The sequence below is a fragment of the Carcharhinus amblyrhynchos genome, chromosome 18 (genome assembly GCF_965287045.1).
Source record: "Carcharhinus amblyrhynchos chromosome 18, sCarAmb.v2.hapA, whole genome shotgun sequence".
Taxonomy (NCBI): Eukaryota; Metazoa; Chordata; class Chondrichthyes; order Carcharhiniformes; family Carcharhinidae; genus Carcharhinus; species Carcharhinus amblyrhynchos.
In genome coordinates, this window is record NC_137341.1 from 9,125,578 (window position 1) to 9,151,981 (window position 26,404).

A 26,404-nucleotide genomic window follows, 5' to 3' on the forward strand; every position below is an offset into this window, starting at 1 on the left:
TAAGGGGCAATTTAACACGGCCAGTCCACATGCACATCTTTGGAGTGTGGGAGTAAACCAGAGCACCAGGAGGAAACCCACGCAGACACGGAGACAACATGCAAACTCCACACAGACGGTGATCCAAACCGGGAATTGAACCTGGGCCCCTCATACTGTGAGACAGGAGTGCTAACCACTGTGCCACCGTGCCGTGAATATTATTTTACGCGGCTTGGTATCAAAATGTGTTTGAGAATGGTCATGCAAAATGCTTTGAGACATTGAACTATCTTGAAAGTGTTATTAGGTGCTGGTTAGGTGCATTGGCCATGCTAAATTCTCCCTCAGTGTACCTGAACAGGTGCCGGAGTGCGGCGACTCGGGGATTTTCACAGTAACTTCGTTGCAGCGTTAATGTAAGCCTGCTTGTGACACTAACAAATAAACTTTAAATGCAAACGGTTGCCCTTGAAGTCTGCCAAAAATAAGAAAAGGTAAATTTATTCATTAAAACCGTAGGGGTGTCTCCGTGTACGTTTTGACAGGACGAACTCCAAGTGATATTTCGAGTGACTGCACTCATGGCGTTTGACTGTTATTATTCACTTTATTATTTTCAGGTGGTGATGAATCTCATGAGGGGAAAAAGAAGAGTTTTGAAAAGTGGCCAGTGAACATTTGTAATGGAGTCGGCAGCATCAGTGACACCTGGCTCTTGGGTGTCTGTCACTGTTGTGACTTCAAACTTGGGCAACTACCCTGTTACTAAAATTAATCTGTGGGCTAATGGAGCCAGGAGCTAAATTGGTGACTTTATATTAAGTAACGTCTTCAGGATGAGCTTATTTCAGCACTTGGAAACTGCCTCTTTCAGCTGCTTGCTAGTGCACAGTACGCACCATGGTACGTACGCTATTTCCATGAGTTTTAGAATGAAATACATCATTTCTTTCTTTGATTATCAGTAAAACTGGGCCTGAATGTATACTTTACTACTCTGCTACAGTAACAGTAATTGTTAGTGAAAAGTTTATCCTGCTCGTTTTAAACGCGTGGATTTTTTAATCGCAGGTTACATGTGTGGGTGGACATGTTTGCTTCTTTTTAAAAAAATTTTACCAGTGTGTTTCTGTTTGCAGTCACACCGCAAGTTCTCAGCTCCCCGGCACGGGCACCTGGGCTTTCTTCCCCGTAAGCGAAGTTCCAGACACAGAGGCAAAGTGAAAAGCTGGCCGAAGGATGACCCCAGCAAGCCTGTCCACCTGACCGCTTTCCTGGGCTACAAAGCCGGCATGACTCATATTGTGCGGGAAATACACCGACCCAGTCAGAGTAAGGATTTGGATGATGTTACCGTCCCCACTGTTTGAAAGTCAGCAGCACCGACGGTCCAGTGAAGCACTGGAGACCCGAGAGCTGCTTAGAGCACTGGAGTGGCAATTATGTGGGACCCGGGTTCAATTCCTGGCTTGGGTCACTTGTCTGTGTGGAGTTTACACGTTCTCCTCGTGTCTGTGTGGGTTTTCTCGGGGTACTGCGGTTTCTTCCCACCGTCCAAAGATGTGCGGGTTCGGTGGATTATCCGAGCTAGATTGACCATGGTGTCAGGGGGATTAGCAGGGTAAATGTGTGGGGCTATGGGACTAGGGCCTGGATGGGATTACGGTTGTATAGACCTGATGGGCTGAATGGCCACCTCCTGTATTGTAGGGATGCTATGATTATCAATCTGCAGTGTTCTGACTCAGAGTTGAGAGAGCACCACTGACTGAGCTAAAGCTCAATGTATCGTGCTGAAGACCCACTCCAGAGGGTGAGCATACAATCTAGGCTGACACTCCCCCCTGACAGTACTGAGGGAGTGCCACACTGCCAGATTCTCACCCCCCTGACAGTACTGAGGGAGTGCTGCACTGCCAGAGTTACTGATTCTCACTCCCCCCCTGACAGTACTGAGGGAGTGCTGCACTGCCGCAGTTACTGATTCTCACTCCCCCCTGACAGTACTGAGGGAGTGCTGCACTGCCAGAGTTACTGATTCTCACTCCCCCCCTGACAGTACTGAGGGAGTGCTGCACTGCCAGAGTTACTGATTCTCACTCCCCCCCTGACAGTACTGAGGGAGTGCTGCACTGCCAGAGTTACTGATTCTCACTCCCCCCTGACAGTACTGAGGGAGTGCTGCACTGCCAGAGTTACTGATTCTCACCCCCCTGACAGTACTGAGGGAGTGCTGCACTGCCGGAGTTACTGATTCTCACTCCCCCCCTGACAGTACTGAGGGAGTGCTGCACTGCCAGAGTTACTGATTCTCACTCCCCCCTGACAGTACTGAGGGAGTGCTGCACTGCCAGAGTTACTGATTCTCACTCCCCCCCTGACAGTACTGAGGGAGTGCTGCACTGCCGCAGTTACTGATTCTCAGTCCCTCCCAACAGTACTGAGGGAGTGCTGCACTGCCAAAGCCTTTTATGACATATGGAATAGCCTTTCCTCCTACGTACTTTCCTCATTGTTAGCACTGCTGCCTCACAGTGCCAGGGACACGGGTTCAATTGCGGCCTCAGGTAAGTGTCTGTGTGGAATTTGCACATTACCCCTGTGTCTGCATGGGTTTTATCCGGGTGGTCCAGTTTCCCCCCACACTCCAAAGATGTGCGGGTTAGATTGATTGGCCATGCTAAATTGTACCTTAGTCTAAAGATGCGTAGGTTAGGTGGATTGGCCATGTTAAGTTGTCCCTTAGCATCCAAAGATGCGTAGGTTAGGTGGATTGGCCATGCTAAATTGTCCCCTAGTGTCCAAAGATGCGTAGGTTAGGTGGATTGGCCATGCTAAATTGTCCCTTAGTGTCCAAAGCTGTGCAGGTTAGGTGGATTGGCCATGCCAAATTGTCCCTTAGTGTCCAAAGCTGTGCAGGTTAGGTGGATTGGCCATGCTAAATTGTCCCTTAGTGTCCAAAGCTGTGCAGGTTATGTTGATTGGCCATGCTAAATTGCCTTTTAGTGTCAGGGGGATTGTTGGGTAAATATCTGGGGTTAAGGGAATAGGGACTGGATGCGATTGTGGTTGGTGCAGGCTCAATGGCCTGAATGGCCTTCTCCTGCACTATAGGGATTCTATGCTTCCATGATAAGCATTTGGACATAAGCCAGAATTGATTTGGGAATTGATTTTGTGAAGCAGCTCCCTTTCTATCAGCTCTGAGCTGTGTTTTGAGGTGTGGAATGTGTTTTAACCCCAATATAATCCCATTACAGAGGTCGCAAAGCAAGAAGCAGTGGAGGCAGTGACGATAATCGATACCCCACCAGTGGTAGTTGTGGGGATTGTCGGGTATGTGGAGACTCCTAAAGGACTGCGGACATTTAAGACTATCTTTGCTGAACACATAAGTGACGAATGTAGGCGACGTTTCTACAAGAACTGGTAATAAAAAAATCCTCTTTATTTTAGCGTCCCCTCCCTTGATGAACATGTACAGATAAATGTGTGTGGATGTTGGTGAAAAGGAGACGCGCTGCAAATGTTCCCACCTAATGTTGGTTTGGTGCCCTGCATCTCCCTGGAGTTGCAGCCCATTTGGACCATTAGACCATAAGATATTGGAGCCAAATTAGGCCATTTGGCCCATCAAATCTACTCCCCTCATAATCTTATCTATTTTTTCTCTCTGGATAGAGGCTAATACCTACTCAGATAAACTTTTTTGTTCTGGTTCGGACTACCTGAAGTAAGAAGGCCTACACCCTCACTGGGTTGCATGTTTACATAGCAACAGGAGTAGGCCCATCAGCTATTCACAGCTGATTGAGACATTACTTCATTGCGTGTGGGATGTACAGAATCCAAAATGGAATCTTAAAAAAAAACAGGTCCATATATGGGGCAATGAAAGACTGGACTGTTGCAGGGGAAAGAAGCAAAGCCAGAGAGAGGAACCCAAAATCATTTGGTGGCACGGTGGTACAGTGGTTAACGCTGCTGCCTCACAACGCTAAGGACCCGGGTTCAATTCTGGCCTCGGTCACTGTCTGTGTGAAGTTTGCACATTCTCCCCGTGTCTGCGTGGGTTTCCTCCGGGTGCTCCGGTTTCCTCCCACACTCCAAACGTGTGAAGGGTAGGATAATTGACCATGCTAACTTGGCCCTTGGTGTCAAGGGGATTAACAGGGTAAATGTGAGGCATAACAGGAATAGGGCCGGGGTGGGTTTGTGCTCAATGGGCCAAATGGCCTCCTTCTGCACTGCAAGGATTCTGTGATATTTCGGACAAGAGAAGTTGTAGGTGGTACCTGGTGGCCCAGAGGTTAGAACTACTGCCTCACAGCATCGGGGACACATATTCAATAGGATGGGGAACATATTTTTAAACTCATTTCCACTATATGAGCATTGTATGCAAGACTATCCTTCATTGTCCGGCCTGAATTGCCCTGTGGAATTCACTGCCACAGAGGTCTGTGGAGGCCAGGTCACTGAGTGTCTTTAAGACAGAGTTTGGTTCTTGATCAATAAGGGGATCATGGGTTACGGGGGAGAAGGTAGGAGAAAGGAGATGAGAATCATATCAGCCATGATTGAATGGTGGAGTAGACACAATGGCATAATTCTGCTCCTATATCTTATGGTCTTATTGTTTGATACAACTTTATAGGCACAATGGTTAGCGCTGCTGCCTCATAGCACCAGGGAGTGAATTCAATTCTGGCCTCGGGTGACTGTCTGTGTAAAGTGCACCTTCTCCCCGTGTTTGTGTGGGTTTCCTCTCGGTGCTCCAGTTCCCTCACACAGTCCAAAGATGTGCAGGTTAGACGGATTGGCCAAGGCAACTTGCCCCTTCGTGTCAGGGGAATTAACAGGGTAAATACATAGAGTTATGGGGATAGGATCTGGGTGGGATTGTTGTCTAAGCAGGCTTGATGGGATGAATGGCCTCCTTCAGCATTGTAGGAATCAAATGATTCTATGACTTCGTAAGACAATCCTGCAGGTTGCTGAATCTTACAGCTCCATCATAGAATCGTAGAATCTCTACAATATAGAAGGAGGCCATTCGGCCCATCAAGTCTGCACCGAACACAATCCACCCAGGCCCTGTTCCCGTAACCCCACATATTTATCCTGCTAATCCCCTTGACACTAGAGTCAATAACCTAACCTGTACATCTTTGGACTGTGGGAGGAAACCCCATGCAGACACGGGGAGAATGTGCAAATTCCACACAGACAGTGACCCAAACCAGGAATCAAATCTGGGTCCCTGGCGCTGTAAGGCAGCAGTGCTAACCACTGTGCCACCATACTGTCCATGATGGGGGTGGGGTAGGGAAATGCAGTTTAAAACACCTTGGGTTGATGAATTCACTGTGGATCTTTCACAGGAAGATCCCATGGCCAACCATTGGCCCGCGTTAACCCTGGGCACAATGACTCTTGAAAAGGATGGCTTGCTGGGCCATTTAAGAGTCAACCACATTGTTGTGGGTCTGGAGTCATGTGTAGGCCAGACTGGGTCCTTTCCTGAAGGGAACCAGATGTGTTTTTATGGTTTCATGGTCATCAGCTTGACTTTTGCGGTTGTGGGATTTGAACCCATATCCTCAGAGTATTACCCTGGGTGTCTGGATTACTAGTCTAATGACAACACCACTGCGCCACAGCCTCCTCTTAGATTTAGTATTGGATTTAATTGAATTGGCCAGGCTCCTACATGAAGAATGGGCACTTAAGCAGGATACCAGAGAGCAGTTGGCGTCGATGGAACTCTACCCAGCGTGAATCAGAATCGCCAGTGTTCCAAAACCTGGTGGATAATATGTTTACTGCAGCTTGGCAGTTGTGTCTCATAAATCAATTAAATTCTGATTCTGACTCACAGTTAAATTATTTGTTGCATTTTCCAGAACACCTAGTGACCATGGGCATTGTTATTACATGGGCAAAAGGCTCACAGTAAACAAGATGTGACTATAAAATAATGGACTCACCGCTAACAGATATTGGGCCGGATTTAAAAATGGGCATCTCAGAAACTGCGTTCAGTGATCCACGTGACTCCTGCCCATAAATCCAATCGGAAAATCCAGGCATGTGGTCTAGATAAGGGTGGGACCGTTTTGGTCTTCTGGCTTTGAACTGGATGATTGGTATATGTTCAGTGTGGTATAAGCCACAGCACATGTCTCGTACCTTTACGTACTGCTAGGTGTAAGAGCAAGAGGAAAGCCTTTACCAAGTACAGCAAGAAATGGCAGGACGAAGCGGGGAGAAAGCAGCTCGACAAAGATTTCGAAGCCATGAAGAAGTATTGCAAAGTCATCAGAGTCATCGTCCACACTCAGGTGGGAACTGTTTCCCTTCTCCACTTTCTACATTTATCTTTCCCATGTCCAGCCACTCATATTTGTAATGGACATTCCACAACAGGGAGCAGAGTAGGTATGATTCTCATGCAGTGCTGCCTGCATAGCACTTAGAGCTTTGCAGGATGGAAACACGCCCTTTGGCCCAACTTGTTCATGCCGCCCAGTTTGTATCACTAAGTGAGTCCCAGTTGCCCGCATTTGGCCCACATCACTCTATACCCATCTTATCCATGGAACTGTCTAAATGCTTTTTAAAAGACAAAATTGTACCCGCCTCTCCTGCTACCTGTCGCACTCAGCACCCTCTGTGTGAAAAAATTGCCCCTCTGGACCTTTTTGTATTTCTCCCCTCTCACCTTAAACCAATGACCTTTAGTTTTAGACTCTCTAGGCGTGGAGAGTCTAAGAGATTGTCAGGTAGAGAGGGCGCTAACACTAAGGCTTTGTTGACATCATGATCAGTACCATTATAATTAGCAAAAATTGTAGCTGAGAAATTGGTTAAAATGTTAATTTCTTGCAGACAGTGGGCAGGATGTGCCTCCTCTCCGTGGCGTGTTTGGTGGTGGTGGGAGGTGGTGTGCCCTTCGCTGGTGGTGGGATCTTACGGTCCTGCTGGTGTCAACGAGGTTTCCCATTGAATGCACCCCTCACTTCCAGGAAACCCGCAGTGGGAGTGTGTACCGGCAAGAACGCCAGCAAGATTCTGGCCTGTATGTTTAAAAGGGAACCTAACCCTCACATTTTACGTACAGCGGCTAAATGTTAAGTGAACACAATCAGATTACAATGTGTATTCTGTTACAGTTCATTGGCATTTTCGTTCTGAATTTGTGCTCACAAGTATTATCTATGAGCAGCATAAACTTCAAACTTTGGGTGGCATGGTGGCACAGTGGTTAAGACTGCTACCTCGCAGCATCAGGGACTCGGGTTCGATTCCCAGCTTGTCTGTGCAGAGTTTCTACATTCTCCCCATGTCTGCGTGGGTTTCCTCCAGGTGCTCTGGTTTCCTTCCACATTCCAAAGATGTCCGGGTTAGGTGGATTGGCCAGGCTAAATTGCCCCTAGTGTCGGGGGCGCTAGCTGGGTAAATGCATGGGGTTGGGGGGATAGGGCCTGGGTGAGATTGTGGTTGATGCAGACTTGATGAAGGCTAAATGGCCTCCTTTTTCATTGATTCAACTCTTGTAGAGCTTCGAAATGGCATTGATTTGCTTTTAGGATTAAAGCATGAAATCAAATTACTGTGGATGCTGGAAACTGAAACCAAAAGAGAAAATGCTGGAAAATCTCAGCAGGTCTGGCAGCATCTGTAAGGAGAGAAAAGAGCTGATGTTTCGAGTCCAGATGACCCTTCGCTCTTAGGATTGTTTGATTTCACGCTAGGGTTGGGATTAGAAAGGGCATTTGTTGTCCTTGGGCTGGCATGGGCAAGATGGACCCAGTTGGCTCCTTCTGTGCTGCAATTGTTCGGTGGCACATATGGTTTTGTCAAGTGTTTAACAGATAAAAGTTTGATCAATTCTAAATCTGCTTGCTCGCATATATTGTTAAAATATGCGTCACTGTGCCAAGCTGTGCTGGATTTGTGCTTTAATGTTTAGGAGAGAGGCCAGACAGGATAAAAATCAGGTCACGCTGTGCACTTCAGAGTCTGTGGGATCAGGTTTGACATACTGTACATCTGATGTAAGCATCTATGGCATTATTAAACAGCCCACATTTAGTACCGTGCATTATCTCTCATGTTACGAACATTTGTTGACATTTTTCATCGAAGATGTTCTATCGATAGGACAAGGGATAGATTTTATTGTGTAATTTACTCAGTTATATACTCCTTATACATTAGAATAATTAACATAGGACATAGCAAACTACAGCACCAACAGGCCCTTCGGCCCACAAGTTGTGCTGATCATATCCCTACCTACCAGGCCTATCTATAACCGTCAATCCCATTAAATCCCATATACTCATCCAGAAGTCTCTTAAAAGACCCCAACGAGTTTGCGTCCACCACCACCGACGGCAGCCGATTCCACTCACCCACCACCCTCTGAGTGAAAAATTTACCCCTGACATCTCCTCTGTACCAACTCCCCAGCACCTTAAACCTTGGAGTTGTACCATATTTTATTTTCCCAAGAACCTGACAATATACAACAACAGTAACGAGTTGCATTTGTAGTACAGCGCCTCTGAGACAATTGAACTTCCTCAAAGAGTTCATGTGAGCGAAAGTAATTGGACACCAAACACTAGAGAAAGGTATCTGGGGAGTTGAGAATCAGGGGCCCAGAAAAGTCAAGGCAGTAAAAAAGGGGGAATGAAGAATAACGGTCCTAACTGTTCTTTTCCTCCGGGCTGGGAGGTCACACTCTCAGAATAAAGAGTTGGTCTTTTGAGATGAGTAGAAATATCTTCTGTCAGAGAGTTGTGACTATTTTGCGTTCTCTATTGCAGTGACCTGTGGAAGCTCAGTCATTCAGTAAATTCAAGAGAGACACTGATCGATTTTTGGATTTTGAGGGAGCTGAGGGATAGTGCAGAAGGTGTAGTGGAGGCCGTTATCTCATTGAGTGTGGAAGCAGAGTGGATGGGCTGAATGGCCCATTCCTGCCCCTGTTTCTTGTGGTCTTTTGCAAAAAATGGCAAGCAAAGGCATTATCAAAGAAGAAGATTTTGAGGAGGCTTTTGATGGAGGGGGTTAAGGTAAAGTCACCTGCTGAACATAGGCTGTTCTGCCCTTTGAGTTTTTAAGTTTATTAGTGTCACAAGTAGGCTTACATTAACACTGCAATGAAGTTACTGTGAAAATGCCCTCATCGCCACACTTGGGCACCTGTTTGGGTTCACTGAGGGAGAATTTGGCGTGGACAATGCGCCTAAGTAGCACGTCTTTCAGACTGTGGGAGGAAACTGGAGCTCCTGGGGGAAGCCCATGCAGATACAGGGAGAACATGCAGACTCTGCACAGACAGTGACTCAAGCTGGAAATCAAACTCGGGTCCCTGGCACTGTGAGGTAGCAGTGCGAACAACTGTGCCACCTTGCTGTCAGATGACTGATGGTGATTTTAATCTGAGGATCACCAATATCTCAGGCAAGGTACGGGAAGGCATGAATAACCTCAGCCGGTACTGGAATTGAACCCGCACTGTTGGCAACGCTCCGCATCGCAAACCATCCATCCAGCCAACTGAACTAAAGCTGGAAGAGACCAACTCTTTATTCTGAGAGTGTGACCTCCCAGCCCGGAGGAAAAGAACAGTTAGGACCGTTATTCTTCATTCCCCCTTTTTTACTGCCTTGACTTTTCTGGGCCCCTGATTCTCAACTCCCCAGATACCTTTCTCTAGTGTTTGATGTCCAATTACTTTCGCTCACATGAACTCTTTGAGGAAGTTCAATTGTCTCAGAGGCGCTGTACTACAAATGCAACTCGTTACTGTTGTTGTATATTGTCAGGTTCTTGGGAAAATAAAGGCTGAAGTTAAGGCTGAAGGTGGAATGAAGTGTTGGGGGTTATTATTATAGTGGTGCTGACACAAAAGAAGTTTAAATTGGAAGAGTGACAGGAGCTAGGACCACAGAGCTGAATAATTTTGCCAAGCAGGAGACCTTGGAGAGATTTTTATACTGGATCAACAATATTGACATCTATGTATTAGGAAATGGAAGCTTGTTATGTTGACAGGGATAAGGGTGGCAGAGAAATGGGAAGTTGGCATAAAATGGGGGAGGGGGCAGTTTCAATTTGTATTCTTATTTTATATTATTAGTGTCACAAGCAGGCTTATATTAACACTGCAATGAAGTTAGTGAAAATCCCCCAGTTGCCACACTCCTGCCTGTTCGGGTACACTGAGGGAGAATTTAGCATGGCCAATGCACCTAACCAGCGCATCTTTCAGACTGTGGGAGGCAACCGGAGCACCCGAAGGAAACCCATGCAGACACGGGGAGAGCATGCAGACTTCACACAGACAGTGACCCAAGCTGGGAATTGAACCCGGGTCCCTTGTGCTGTGAAGCAGCAGTGCTAACCACTGTGCCACCGTGCTGCCCCCTTCGTCAAGAACCTGACACCTGGCATTTTGAAAATTTTGTCCATGGTGTGGCTGAGATGCAACTTAAAATGGGCTGCAGCTGGGAGGCTGCCAAAAACAACATTAGAATTGAGAGATGACAGGCCAGGTATAATACACATGCTTATGGTGAAGAGAAGTCAATGGTTTTTCTACCAGGAGTTTGGATTCCGAAGGGTGAATGGTCGGTGAGGTGTTATTTGATATACCTAATCTGATTGAACAGATTCGAACTGTCTCACAATTTTGAAATGACTGCTATTTAATGTTTTCTGCCTTCCCCCCCAAACACACCATCCCCATCCCACTCTCCCCACCTCTTTACTTCCTGAAAATTCCTTAACTCCTGAATGCTCCTGCATTCTGACGAGTGGCCAGCGATCAGAGAGATCGGCTGGAAATTTCATGGAGGTGGTACAGATCCCAGTGCCAAAAGTGGGATGCCACCCTGCTTCAGCCAATGGTGAAGCCGAGGAGGTATTGCCAATTAAGTGGCCATCGCTAGGGGCCGCCTCAGAGCTGCTGATCCAATCAGATGGCTGGGGTGATCATCACATCAGCAACCTTAACAGTGCCGCTGCCTCTAGTGGCTATTACTGGGACTGCATCTATGGGGGTAGTGTGGCTCCCTAGTTGGGCCTAGGCTGGTAGGCCCCTGGCAATGGGGGTGTTGAGTGTGGTCTTTGTGGGTCACTGGTGGTGCTGTTTCCCTGAGGATGGCCCTTGTTGCCAGGGGCTTCTTCATGGGCCAAAGAGTAGAGGGCTGCCCCCTTCCCCAACCTCCCCCTCCTCCTTCCCCCCCCCACCCCACCAACCTATTGGGGCACAGCCAGCCTTTCACCTTGCAGTTTCCTCCCATGGCAGTCAGCCCTCTTGATGTGGGCAAAATGCCCGTGGAGGTGACAGTACAAATTGAAACTGCCCCCCTCCCCCATTTTATGCCAATTTCCATTTCTCTGCCACCCTTGCCCTTGTCAACATAACGTAGCTTCCGATTCCTGACACACAGATTTCCATGTTGTTGATCCAGTATAAAAATCTCTCCAAGGTCTCCTGCTTGGCAAACTTATTCAGCTCTGTGGTCCTGTGAGCTCCTGTCACTCTTCCAATTTAAAATTCTTTTGTGTCAGCACCACTATAATAATAACCCCCAAAACTTCATTCCACCTTCAGCCTTAACTGTGGAATTCTCTCCCAAGCCCCTCCAGCTTTAGCTCAGTTGGCTGGACGGATGGTTTGCGATGCGGAGTGGTGCCTTTAAATTAGCCACTCAAGCCACCCACGGTTTCTTGGAGAGCGGCCAATCTGTCAACATTTCCTTCAGTGCCCAATGGCGGGGCAGTGTGTGTGTGTGTGGGTCTGGTAAAATTCCAGCCATTACCCCTGCTTTCCCATCACAGACCCGCTGAGGATTTCCAGCACTTTTCTGTTTCTATTTATAGCCACAAGGTTGTGAAGCAAGCGTCTTAATTATGAAACTGCTGAAGCACACTTGATTTTCTGATATATTTGAATGGAGCCAATTACCACCAGATTGAAGATGCACTGATGAAAGACAAGAGTGGGGTGAGGGGGGAGAGACTTTTTATCGTTCGAGACAGGGTAGGATGGCTGATCTCACACCAGCTTGGCATTTCTGCTTTTGTCCTCTCGGGGAGTGGAATCGCAACATTATTTATCTCTCTTGTCATCTTTTGAAAATGTGTGGTAAAATTTGAATCCAGAAAATGGCTGGATTTATCCCTTCACTTCCACCATCTGTAACACTGAGGAATATTTTCAAAGCCCACCAACGCCTCGACTTTCTCAGGAGACTAAGGAAATTCAGCATGTTAGCCACGACTCTCACCAACTTTTACTGATGCTCCACGGAAAGCACACTTCCCGGATGTGTGACAGCTTGCTGTGGCTCCTCTTCTGGCCAAAACCGCAAGAATTGCAAAGGGTTCCGAATATAGCCCAGTCCATCACACAGACCAGCCTCCCAACCATTGACTCTGTCTACACTTCCCGCTGCCTTGGAAAAGCAGCCAGCAAAATCAAGGATCCCATATGTGTTGGGATACAGTGAAAAGTATTGTTTCTTGTGTACGATACTGACAAAGGTGGCAGGGTAGCACAGTGGTTAGCACTGCTGCTTCACAGCTCCAGGGTCCTGGGTTCGATTCCCGGCTCGGGTCACTGTCTGTGTGGAGTTTGCACATTCTCCTCGTGTCTGTGTGGGTTTCCTCCGGGTACTCCGGTTTCCTCCCACAGTCCAAAGATGTGTAGGTTAGGTTGATTGGCCATGCTAAGAAATTGTCCTTTAGTGTCCAGGGATGTGTAGGTTAGAGGGATTAGTGCGTATGATATGAGGGGTGGGGCCTGGGTGGGATTGTGGTCAGTGCAGACTCAATGGGCCAAAGGGCCTTTTTCTGCACTGTAGGGTTTTATGATCTATAATCTAAAGCATACTATTTACAGAGTACATTGGGAAGAAGGAAAGGAGAGAGTGTAGAATATCGTGTTACAGTCATAGCTAGGGTGTAGAGAAAGATCAACTTAATATAAGGTAGGTCCATTCAAAAGCCTGGTGGCAGCAGGGAAGAAGCTGTTCTTGATTCAATTTGTTCATGAGCTCAGACTTTTGTATCTTTTTCCCGATGGAAGAAGGTGGAAGGGAGAATGCTCAGGGTGCGTGGGGTCCTGAATTATGCTGGCTGCTTTTTCAAGGCAGTGGGAAGTGTAGACAGAGTCAGTGGATGGGAGGTTGGTTAGCGTGATGGATTGGGCTACATTCACGACCCTTTGTGGTTTCTTGCGGTCTTGGGCAGAGCAGGAGCCCATACCAAGCTGTGACACAACCAGAAAAGATGATTCCTATGGTGCTTCTGTAAAAATGAGGAAAGAACAAACTCCCCTCAAATTAAATACTTTGGTCATGGTTATATTGTCATTGAATTGTTTTACTTCCTCGTTAGATGAAGCTGTTGCCTCTGCGACAGAAGAAAGCCCACATCATGGAAATCCAGCTGAACGGAGGCACCATCGCGGAGAAAGTGGATTGGGCGCACGAGAAACTGGAGAAACAGATTTCAGTGAGCACCATCTTCCATCAAAATGAAATGATTGATGTCATTGGTGTCAGCAAAGGAAAGGGATTCAAAGGTAACTCAGAGACTGGCGAATACTCCAAGATTCTTCAGCAGATCATGAGATAGAAATTAAAAATTGTCCCCATTCCATATCAAAAACTTTATTTTCACATATTTAAGGATTAGGTGAAATAACTCCTCAGAGGCTGGCATCCCTTCATCAGATTCCCTTTATTTACAAACACAATTCCATCCCACAGAATACCTCACGTAAAAACTCAGAATCCAGAGTGCCAGTAGCCCCAACACTCCCCTATATATGGGCATTTTAGAATGTAACCAATGATATCTTTGGATCTGCTGTAGTGACACCAATGGTAACAAGCTGTAAGGGTCAGCTGACCAATGACAAAATGATGTGATGGTCAGCTGACCAGCTGACTCAGCATACACAAAAACCTGTTGGGAATTGTTGGGACTTACGATGGCCTAGTGTGAGGTCTCAAGTGTTGGAGTAATGAAGTTTCTTTATTAAATCCTTTTCTTTGATTTATAAGTTGGAGTAAAGTTTTGTTACATTTTATTGTTGTAACTGAAGAGTACCTTCTGCTGGATGTACAGGTGAGCGTCCCTGATTGGACAGGCAAACATTACCTCAATCAGGGAGCTCGGAATCCAAGAGGCTCACCTCATGGGTCTCATTGAGGTCATTACAGAAGGTAAAGATTTTTTCACTTACAGTATTGTTCGCAATATTGCTCTCCATGGAGCCAAGCTCAAAGGTCTCGCAAGAACACTTCAATATCCCATAACCTCACTCACTAAGAAGAAACCTATATTATCCAGTAGTCCAGCTGCTAAAAGAATGTCCTCATATTAGTAAGGTTAGGAGTCCTTGAGGACATCATTCATTCAGATATGTTGTCTTGGGCTAAAACCTTTTAAGACAATAAATTCCAGTGCCCTCATTTTTTAAAATTGCTCTTTAATGAGATGTGGGCATCCCTGGCTTGGTAAGCATTTATTGTCCATCCGTAACTGCCCTTGAGAAGGTGGTGAGCTATCTTGAGCCACAGACCGTGTGGTGCACAGTGCTATTAGTAAAGGAGTTCCAGGATTTTAACTCTGTGACAGTGAAGGAATGGCAGTATATTTCCATGTCAGGGTGGCGAGTGGCTTGGAGGGGAACTTGCAGGAGTTGGTGTTCCCGTGTCATTCTTCTGGTATAATTATGTGTGAAAAGCAGCGTAATAGAGGCTAGTAATTCACCAAGCATCCTTCAACAGCACCTTCCAACCTGTGACACCTCTCACCTCAAAAAATATGGCTGAAATTTTTAAAGCAGGGCGTGGATTGGGTGCAGAATGCAACAGCTGGGAGATCATTGCGCGTTATCAAGTTTATTTAATAGCAGATATGCATTTAAGAGATATATGGGTGGAACTTTCCAGCCGTTCATGCCGATGGGATTTTCCAGCCCCGTTGCAGTGAACGGGGATTCAGCTGAGCGGTAAATTCTCTGTCCTCGCTTGCAGCGGGCAGCGTGAATCGCCGGTAAAATCGCGCCCTTGGTGTAAAATATTCCAATCGTAACAAGTGAATGAAATGTAACGGCAACAACCAGATTTTCTCTTGTTAATTTGCAGGCGTCACCTCCCGCTGGCATACAAAAAAGCTGCCACGGAAGACCCACAAAGGGCTGCGAAAGGTGGCTTGCATCGGGGCCTGGCATCCAGCTCGAGTTGGATTTACAATAGCCCGCACAGGACAAAAAGGTTACTTCCACCGTACAGAGGTCAATAAGAAGGTACAGTTCAAACCCACCGGGCAGGTGTGTCTTAGGGATTTATCCCAACTCCTCTGTTGCGTTAGGTTGTGAGAGGTACCATAATATTCAGTTGCAAAAGACTCAGTTTGAATGTAGAGGTGCACGTGGATATGCAATCCACTTTGTAAAAGCAGGGCATTGATCAGTTTGGGCTGAAGTACTGTTTCTACACAAAGACTGACCTCTGATCAAATAATTTGACCCTTGGTTAGTTGGCTCAAGACTGCTGACTGTTCCTTTCCATCAGTGCTATCATCCAAACATTTATAGTCAATCACAGTTGCTTCGAAAATCATACAATATTCTAGTTTCAGTTGGATTCATTCATGTTTATTAGTCTGGGACATGTCATGTTTACTATTGACTCTTGTCATATGTCGGGGCAACCTATTACCAAAATAAAACGTTTTCCTGCACAGACTAAGAGTAACTCGATTTAGGAGTTTTAGGACTCGTGGGGTGAGATTCCCTTCATTTTTGATACTTTGTGGCAAATTATAAATCCTAAACCACGTTATGACCCATGCTAAACAGAGGAAATCTGCCCCGATCCAACTAGAGGTGAGGCTATATTGGATTTGGTGCTGGGAAATGAGCCAGACCAGGTGCTAGACTTGGAAGTTGGTGAACATTTTGGTGATAGTGACCACAATTCGGTTACGTTCACCTTGGTGATGGAAAGGGATAGGCATGAACCTCGGGGCAGTAGTTATAGCTGGGGTAAGGGTAATTATGAGGCTATTAGGAGAGAATTAGGGAGCATAGGTTGGACTAGGAAACGACAGGGTCTTGGAACATCCGAAATGTGGAGTTTATTCAAGGAGCAGCTACTGCGAGTCCTTGATAAGTATGTCCCTGTCAGGCAAGGAGGAAATGGTCGAGCAAGGGAACCGTGGTGCACTAAAAAAGTTGATTCGCTGGTTAGAAGGAAAAAGGAGGCTTATGTCAGGATGAGGCTTGAGGGCTCAGGTAGTGCACTGGAAAGCTATAGATTAGCCAGGAGGGAGTTAAAGAGTGAGTTAAGAAGAGCTAAAAGAGGACACGAGAAGACTTTGGCTGATAGGATTAAGGAGAACCCTAAGGTTTTCTTTAGATATGTTAAGAATAGAAGATTGGTTAGGGCAAGATTAGGGCCAGTCAGAGACAGCAGTGGGAAGTTATGTGTGGAACCGGAAGAGATTGGAGAGGCACTGAACAAATATTTCTCTTCGGTATTCACGCAGGGAGACGTAAATGTAGTTGTGGAGAACACTGGGTTACAGGGTTGTAAACTGGATAGTATTGCAGTTGATAAGGAGAATGTGCTAGATATTCTTGACGGTTTGAAAATAGATAAGTCCCCTGGGCTGGACGGGATTTACCCTAGGATTCTCTGGGAGGCAAGAGAGGCGATTGCAGAGCCTCTGGCTCTGATCTTCAGGTCGTCATTGGTCACAGGTATAGTGCCAGAAGACTGGAGGATAGCGAATGTTGTCCCATTGTTTAAGAAGGGGAACAGAGACTTCCCCGGGAATTATAGACCGGTGAGTCTTACTTCTGTTGTGGGCAAAGTATTAGAAAAAATTATTAGGGATAGGATTTATAGTTATTTAGAGAGTAATGGATTGATTGGAGATAGTCAGCACGGTTTTGTGAAGGGTAGGTCGTGCCTTACTAACCTTATTGAGTTCTTTGAAAAAGTGACCAAAGAGGTGGATGGGGGTAAGGCAGTTGACGTGGTATATATGGACTTTAGTAAGGCGTTTGATAACGTTCACCATGGAAGGCTTCTGCAGAAAATGCAGATGTATGGGATTGAGGGTGATTTAGTTAATTGGATCAGGAATTGGCTAGCTGATAGAAGACAGAGGGTGGTGGTTGATGGAAAGTATTCGTCATGGAATTCGGTTACAAGTGGTGTGCCTCAGGGATCTGTTTTGGGGCCACTGCTGTTTGTAATTTTTATAAATGATCTGGTTGAGGGTATAGAAGATGAATTAGTAAATTTGCTGATGACACCAAAGTCGGAGGAGTGGTAGATAGTGAAGAGGGGTATCATAGTTTACAGAGAGACTTCGACAAGTTGCAGAGCTGGGCCGAGAGGTGGCGGATGGAGTTTAATGCGGAAAAGTGTGAGGTAATTCACTTTGGCAGGAATAACAGACGTGTAGAGTATAGGGCTAACGGTAGGACTCTGAATAGTGTTGACGAACAGAGGGATCTAGGTGTATATGTGCATAGATCCCTGAAAGTTGGAAATCAAGTCAATAAGGTTGTTAGGAAGGCATACGGTGTCTTGGCGTTTATTGGTAGGGGGATTGAATTTAGGAGCCGCAACGTCATGTTGCAACTGTACAAAACTCTGGTGCGGCCGCACTTGGAGTATTGTGTACAGTTCTGGTCCCCACATTATAGGAAGGATGTGGAGGCATTGGAGAGGGTGCAGAGGAGGTTTACCAGGATGTTGCCTGGTATGGAGGGAAGGTCCTATGAGGAGAGACTGAGGGATTTGAGGTTGTTTTCGTTGGAACGAAGGCGGCTAAGAGGAGACCTTATTGAAACATACAAGATGATTAGAGGTTTGGATAGGGTGGACAGTGATAGCCTTTTTCCTCGGATGGAGAAAGCTAGCACGAGGGGGCATAGCTTTAAATTAAGGGGTGGTAGTTATAGGACGGATGTCGGAGGTAGGTTCTTTACCCAGAGGGTGGTGAGGGAATGGAATGCCCTGCCTGCTGCAGTTGTAGATGTGCCTAGTTTGGGGGCGTTTAAGAGGTCCGTGGATAGGTTTATGGATGGAAAGGGATTGGTTTAGGTTAGAGGGTCATTGCTTTTTTCTTAATTGGTCGGCGTAACATCGTGGGCCGAAGGGCCTGTTCTGCGCTGTAATGTTCTATGTTTCTATGATCCAATATGGAAGATTCTGCATGTTCCCAGAGTTCCATTCAGGATCAGGCATGGAATTCCGTATTTCACTAAAAGTGAGGTTATTGGGGCTCCATTGGCCAAAACTGCAAGCTGAACTTTACCAGGATCCGTGGGGGGCACTGCAGGACTTCCCTCGATCAAAGAGGAGGAGGTAAAGAGACAATTTTAAACCTGTAGCCCGACAAAAGAAAAGATGGAGATTTATGGGTGGGATTTCTGCTTGGGGTGGATTCGATCACGGGAAGTGGATCAGGTGGGATTTCTGTCTCTTCAAATCTTGTTCCTCGGTCAGTCTTAATTCAAGGTGTAGGATGGAGACCCAAATTAAACTCCGCCACGCAAACGGAGCCTGTCACTTTAAGAAAGCAGAATCCAGTTGTCGTGTTGTGTGGCTCCCAGTTCAGTGTTAAATGGATGCAGGAGGCAGTGGTAAAATGGTCCTTTACAATCTCTGGCCACCAACACCTTGGGGAAAACCCTCTAGTCGTTTTATTTTGTTGGGCTACAGATTTCAACTTGTCTCTTTACCTCCTTGCCTTTGACCGAGGGAAGTCCCACTCTCCATTCATTATTGCTGGACGTGCTGATTTTTACCCTTAAAAACTGAATTGATGTGCCTATAAAAAGTGCCTGACTGTTTTTTCCCTGGTCCACAACAGGTATATCGCGTTGGACGAGGTATCCACATTGAAGATGGCAAATTAGTGAAAAATAATGCGTCCACTCAATACGACTTGACTAATAAAAGCATCACATCAATGGTGAGTCAGTATGAACTATCTCACTTGGAAGATGGCAGGTAACTACAAAGCTAATCAGGTTTGGTAAAACGCTGCCCTCCTTATACGTAATTCCGAGCTCTTTTACTCGAACCATTGTTCCTCAGCAAGGTGGCCTCTGTAAATGGTTGACCACTGGCGCACTGGTTCCATGGGACACATCACTTGCTATTAGTGGTCCCATCATCCTATGGTGTGTGTGTGTTCCCACTGATGTAACCACCCAATTACAGGTATCACATTCCACATAAGTTACAATGAGGATTCCAGATGGATAATTAGATACCATGGCTAGAATTTTACCATCCTGTCCACCATGGGAATTGGAGCCATCGGCAAGGGGCAGACAATCCGTTGACCTCGGGCTTTTATGGTTTCGGGATGAATGAGGCCGTGAAATCCCATCCCAAGTTCCCAGACACTAGCAATGCAATTATATTAATGTGCAGGTGTGTCTTAACCAACAGCATGTATAGATTGTATGTGACGTCATTAATGTAAAAGGATGTTCAAACTAATAGCTTAAAATTTGCTATTTTTAACAGTAAAACAAGTAGCCTGCATTAAATGAATGGTCGAAGAGGTACGGTCTATTAAACTGTCAGTAATTAGCCTGACTTTCCTTTATCTTCAGCTGGAGATGTTAAACTAAAGAATCTATTGTTTGCATCAATTCCAACAAGACACACTCTCAAGCCTAACCATCTCCCCTTGTCTTTCAATGGCATTACCATAGCTAAATTTCCACTATCACCATTGACTAGAAACTGAACTGGAGCAGCCATATAAATACGATAGTTATAAGAGCAAAGACTGGGACTCTGGTTATGCGTAACTCACCGCCTGGCTCCCCAAAGCCTGGATGCCATCTACAGGAGGTAAGTCAGGAGTGTGAAGGAATACCCTCCACTTACCTGGATAAGTACAGCTCCAACAACACAGGAAGTTTGACACCATCCAAGTAAAGCAACCCATTTGATTGGCACCCCATCCATCACCTTGAACATCCACTCCCTCCACTGTGACACTCAGTAGCAGCAGTGTGTACCATCTACAAGATGCGCTGCAGCAACTCACCAAGGCTCCTTCAACAACACTGAATTCTACAGCCTAGGACAAGAGAAATAGGTGTGTGGGAACATCACCACCAGCAGGCTGCCCTCAAAGTGATACACATTATTGAATTGGAATTCTATCATCGTTCCTTCACTGTCGCTGGGTTAAAATCCTGAAACTCCCTCCCTACCAGCACTGTGGGTGTACCTACCCCATGTGGCACAGTGGCACACTGATTATCACTGTCTTCTCAGAGCATCAGGAACCTGGGTTCGATTCCTGGCTTGGGTCACTGTCTGTGTGGAGTCTGCGCGGGTTTCCTCCGGGTGCTCCGGTTTCCTCCCACAATCCAAAAGATGTGCGGGTTAGGCGGATTGGCCGTGCTGAATTGCCCCTTAGTGTTGGGGGATGAGCAGGGTAAATATTCAAGGTTGTGGATATAGAGCCTGGGTGGGATTGTGATCGGTGTAGACTCAATGGGCCAAATGGCCTTCTGCGCTGTAAGGATTCTATGATTCTATATTTCAGTGACAAACAGAAAGCGCTTGTGGGGGAGGAGAATAAAGACAGAAATCTGCCTCTTACTGACTCAATAATCCATCTTTATAATGGTTATAATGAAATGTAACTGAAATTCTGTTTAAAGGGAGTGAATATTTCAGATAAACATTTAATTTTTAAATGTTCAGCTCACCAAAAGCCTCTTTAATGCTAAATTAAATGTAATAGTGACTTTTTAGTGTGCCAATCATGTTTGCATTACCTTATGCTCTGCTGAGTGACAGGTTCATTTACTGCACGTGTAATTCAACCAATGAGCAGTTAGAAGTTAGTTTTGATGAACTGCACTGTACAGAAACACTTACACAATCCAATTATCTTCAAATATTTTGGCTAAATTTTTTAAAAATTTAACACCACTCTTCAAGTTGCAAAGCCCACGTGCAGAGCTGAAAGGGCAAGTCCTTAATCCATTCATAGAATCACTACAGTGCAGAAGGAGCCATTGAGCCTGCACTGACAACAATCCCACTGAGACCCTATCCCCGAAAAACTCACACACTTACCCCACTAATCCCTCTAATCTGCGCATCCTGGGACACTAAGGGGCAAATTAACATCGCCAACGCACCTAACCCACACATCTTTGGACTGTGGGAGAAAACTGGAGCACCTGGAGGAAACCCACGCAGACACAGGGAGAACATGCAAACTCCACGCATACAGTCACCCAAGCCGGGAATCGAACTCAGTTCCCTGAAGCTGTAAGGCAGCAGTGCTAACCACTGTGTCACCGTGCCGTCCATTCCTTGCTTGCTGCAAAAGCCAATTAAAATTGAGTCCAATTTATGGTCCCCACAACAGATATTCAAGGCAAGAGGAAAAGGTATTGCATCTCATCTTGGGCTTGATCCAACGACATTTGATCTTAGCCAGCTGGAGTTTCTTGATAATTCTTGTGCTATGCTATAAAAAGGATGTTAATCCAGTCAGTCTCTCTTTGTGTTTCAGGGTGGTTTTCCACATTATGGTGAAGTGAACAATGACTATGTTATGGTAAAAGGCTGTATCGTTGGAACAAAGAAGCGTGTAGTTGCGCTCAGAAAGGTACAGCACCCTCCTCTGGGTAGTAACAACGTGTCGGGGGGGATGTCATTTCTAACTTTGCTGGCTCATTTGAAATATCTGGCAGGAGATAATTTTTTTTTCTGTCCATCCTTAAGCGTTGAATAATAGTTATATTTTAAAAAATCTGGAATTAAGAATCCATGGGTGACCATGAAACCACAGTGGATTTAAGGAAAAACCCATCTGGTTCACTAATGTCCTTTTGGGAAGGAAATCTACCATCCTTACCTGGTCTGGCCTACATGTGACTCCAGAGCTACAACAATGTGGGTGACTCTCAACTGCCCTCGGGCAACTAAGGATGGGTAATAAATGCTGGCCCAGCCAGCGACGCCCATATACCACTGTAATAAGTCCTCAGAGGCAGAAGTCCCTTCACCAAAATGCCTTCATTTACAAGTCTGATAACAGCATACAGAGTGCTTTCAGTGAGCAGTCTGCACGAGGAGTCCCAGAGGAACTGACACGCCTGGTTAAATACAAAGAAAGAGGCCCCATGATTGGCCCATCAATTTGGCCCCAAATCCGAGAGTTCGTATTCTAACAGGCCCACCTCGATTGCCTGATTAAAGTCGTTACGCCATAGTTGAATAAAAAGTAAATAAAACTAACTCGTGTAAAGGGTCGCCTTGAAGCTGGGTTGGGTTAGGGTTAGGGTTAGGATTGGGACAAGATCCTTTTGTCATTTAAGCTGCTGGCAGTGGATGGGGTGGAGGAAGAACAGTGGCAAATGTTCAAATGTCGAAGTTTCAATGTGACTGTGTAATGTTAGGGAGCTGTAATCAATATGGCAAATGCTGCAACTCTGGCCTGGAACGAGGGCCTGCTACGTTTGAATTGGATTTTTACATGTATAAAGTGAGACAGTGCATTTAAATGGAGCAATTTTATATCCTGAAGCCAAACTTGAGGTTGCCTCGGCAACATTGGAGGTGACTTTATGAAAATCTCTAAACCAATGTCCCAGGCGGTGAAATAGCTGGCAAAATGTCGTGGTTGGGAATCTGTTTCCAGCGCAGGAGGGATTGGGACACGTCTCTGAAAAATTGCAATTTGGTTGATTGCACGTTATTTCCCCCCAGTTAACAATAATTAAGATTGCACCTTGTTCCACAATCACTCTGCTGAAAACACACATTCAGGGCTGCTGTCTGCTTTTCTTTTACAGTCCCTTCTGGTCCACACCAAACGCACGGCCGTGGAACAAATCGACCTCAAATTTATCGACACAACCTCCAAATTTGGCTACGGACGCTTCCAGACAGCCGAGGAGAAGAGAGCTTTCATGGTAGGGTTACCAAAAAAGAGAAGGCGAATGCCCGGGGGCGTATAGCTCGGACTGGCTGGGATAGGTTTTGACACTTTGTGATCGTGTGAAGCAGCTGATATTGAGTTTTGGCAGCTCCTGCTACACCCTTCTCTCGATTCGTGATTGAGATCAGCCGCGACGTACAGGAGCTGCCAACCTGGCGCTGCCCATTTTACACCATCTGATAAAGCCTACCCAGTCGATGCGAGTGACTGCAGAGGTGGTGGGTACGAGACAGGGTGGTGGTGTAGCTTAATGGGAATCGAGATGTTGTGGAGTGCAGAAAACAAAATGCCAAGAATTGAAACAACTGCCAAGACAGAACTTCACTAAAGCAATGCAAGATCTATTCTGTAAATTTCAAATGCATAACATCTTTTTGAATGCATGTTGGTAACTGGTACATGTTGATAATTCAGCTGGCCTGATCTCACTGACTTTGGAACATAAGAGCAGAAATAGGTCTTTCAGCTCCTCTTCTTGCACTCAGTCGTGTTATCTGATTCCACATACCTGATTTTGTTCCATAACCCACGATACTGCCGGTTGACAAATGCTTGTTAATATCAAACTAGTATTAAGAATTGATTGAGCATCAGTTGCCATTTGTGAGAGATTCAAACTGATCCCGCTCGTTCCACGTTGATGTGTTTCCTGAAAGATCTACAGGTGGGATTTTCCAGCTGTGCTCATCCCAGGGCTGAAAAATCCCATCCGATGTCAATGGACTTTTGTGTGCTCCGTGTCCCGTGGGGGGCGGGATAGGAAAATTCCATCACTGGATCCTAATTATATTGAATCATTGAATGCTACAGCGCAGAAAGAGGCCATTCAGCCCATCGAGTCTGCACTGACCACAATCCCGCCCAGGCCCTCTTCCCGTAACCGCATATATTTACCCTAGCTAGTTCCCCTGACACTAAGAGGCAATTTAGCATGGCCAATCCAGCTAACAGGCACATATTTGAACAGTGGGAGGAAAACGGAGCACCTGGAGGAAACCCACACAGACATGGGGAGAATGTGCAGACTCTACACAGACAGTCACCCAAGCCGGGAATCGAACCCAAGTCCCAGGCGCTGTGAAATAGCAGTGTTAACCATTGCACCACCATGCTGCTTCCTAGCCCTAGACTCTCCAACCAGCAAAGTTGATTGCCTCCCGCCTTAGGGCAGGATTCTCTGAGCTCACTACCCACTGCAAGTGAGAGTGGAAAATTTGGCATTCTACCGTAACTCCATGCATTTCCAGTGGCACTGGACAGTCCCAGTCGCGGACGAGGTCAGAGGTTTATAGCACTAGTGTCTAGAAAACATTTTTCAAATCACATTTTAACCTTCTGAATTCTAGGGACTAATTTCTTTTAATTTAATCCTGGGAATCATTCTGACCAATCTACGCTGCATTCCCTCCTTCCATAGCTTTGTTGTTTGGAACTACATTCATGGTATTCCCAGTTTGGACTAACTAGGGCTTTGAGTAGCTGAATCATGACTTCTACCCCAGCTTGTGTCCTTGTCCTCTGGATATAAAAGTCAGCATTTTATTATCTCTTTATCCCTTATTTCATTATCCCTTATCCCACAGTGGTTAGCACTGCTGCCTCACAGTGGCAGTTTCCTGAGTTCAATCCTTGCCTTGGATCACTGTCTGCGCGGAGTCTGCACATTCTCCCCGTGCCTGCATGGGTTTCCTCTGGGTGCACTGGTTTCCTCCGAAGGACGTGCTGGTTAGGTGGATTAGTGGGATAAATATGTGGGATTATAGGGATAGTGCGGAGGATGGGCCTGGGGAAGGTGCTCTGTTGGAGAGTCAGTGCAGACTTGATGGGCTGAATGGCCTGCTTCTGCACTGTAGGGATTCTATCCTCTTCTGTTGACTATTTTCTGTACCTATTCTCTCCAGTTTAATGGTGCGTGCACCTCACCTCCCCAAGTCCCTTCAAGCCTTCACCCTTTCTAGCCTCACACCATTTAGAAAGAATTCGGTTCCATCCTCTTTAGGACAAAAGTGGACACATTTGTCTACATTGAAAACCATTTGCCACAGTGCTGCTCCTCACTTAATCTATTTAATTCCCATTGATGACACCCCACACCATTGAGAAACCCACGGGCCTGGATGCACCGCTGGTGGGACTGGAGAATCCCGCTGGCACCAAAGGCTGGAGAATTCCGGCTCTTAAGCCAACTCTAGTTTCCCATTCCCGAAGCAAAAATTCAGCCCCACAATCTGGACGATATCACTCACCTGATGAAGGGGCAGCGCTCCGAAAGCTCGTGATTGCCAATAAACCTGTTGGACTTTAACCTGGTGTTGTGAGACTTCTTACTGTGCCCACCCCAGTCCAACGCCGGCATCTCCACAATCTGGATGATAGGTGATAGTTTTGAAGACGAGTTATTTGTGTAGATTGGAGGTTGGAAGAGGACAAAAATCATTTTAAATTCTACCATTCTTCTCTTTATTCAGGGGCCACTCAAGAAAGATCGCATTCAAGCGAAGGCCAGTGTCCAGGCTGATTCATAACAGCTACAGATATGATGGGGATTGTCTACATTGAGTTGTTTAATAAAGAATTGTTGGATGCTCAAAATTTCTGTTCTTTTTTAAGTGACATTTTTCTCACCGTTAGTATGTGGCTGTGGGATTTCCACATGAAAATTAAACAGGATTACATTTTATTCAGCCAATAATGATGAATTATTTAGCAGCCCCGTATAGTTCTACTTTCTACAATAGTTAAGTAGATGTGACATAAAGGGTGGGATTTTCCAGCCACGTTCGTCCCAAGGCCGGATGCTCCCACCAGAGGTCAGCAAACCTTTCCATGGTCCGTGTCCCACCCCCTGCGATTCCCGTGGTGGGAGGGACAGGAAAATTCTGGTGAAAGTGAGCACATGAGCTGAAGGAAACTCTGTGAAACAGAATTTTGAATATAGCTGAGAAGAAGGATATGTTGCTGAAACCTTTCATCTTGTACTCATCAGGACAAATGCAGGAATGTCAAATTTCAAATGATCATTACCATTTATACTAAAGAGAAGAAGGGGGCTGATTTGGTGGCAAATCAACTCTGATTAGTTGAAGCATTGCCATGGTGAAATCAATGGGGAACTATAGGTTCCTCAAGTCCCCAGGTAATTCTAAAGGGTGCAAAGCTTGAACATGTTACTTTTGCTTGCAGACGATGATCCCTATTTATGAATGTAAGTTGTTTCTAGATGGTGGAAATGGCCCACATTATGAGCTCTTTTTCATTATGATTGTCTTATGTCGGTTGTTAGTGTAACTATTAGCACACTCAGGATTGTTGAGCAAGTGCTGCCCAATCACAGAATCGCATCTAACAGTAGACGTTTTGTTTTGGGTTAACC

At 45.9% G+C, this 26,404-nt stretch overlaps 1 protein-coding gene across 1 annotated transcript; it reads left to right on the plus strand.

The window, feature by feature from the left end:
- The first annotated feature begins 812 nt into the window (after positions 1–812).
- Positions 813–25,623, plus strand: LOC145354642 (large ribosomal subunit protein uL3-like). Its single transcript, XM_080206073.1, has 10 exons — positions 813–885; positions 1,122–1,314; positions 3,243–3,411; positions 6,191–6,326; positions 13,405–13,591; positions 15,165–15,325; positions 18,913–19,014; positions 21,601–21,696; positions 22,886–23,005; positions 25,500–25,623. The coding sequence occupies exons 1-10, from the start codon at positions 883–885 to the stop codon at positions 25,554–25,556; spliced, it is 1,224 nt and encodes a 407-aa protein (XP_080062199.1). The 5' UTR covers positions 813–882; the 3' UTR covers positions 25,557–25,623.
- Positions 25,624–26,404: the final 781 nt, after the last annotated feature.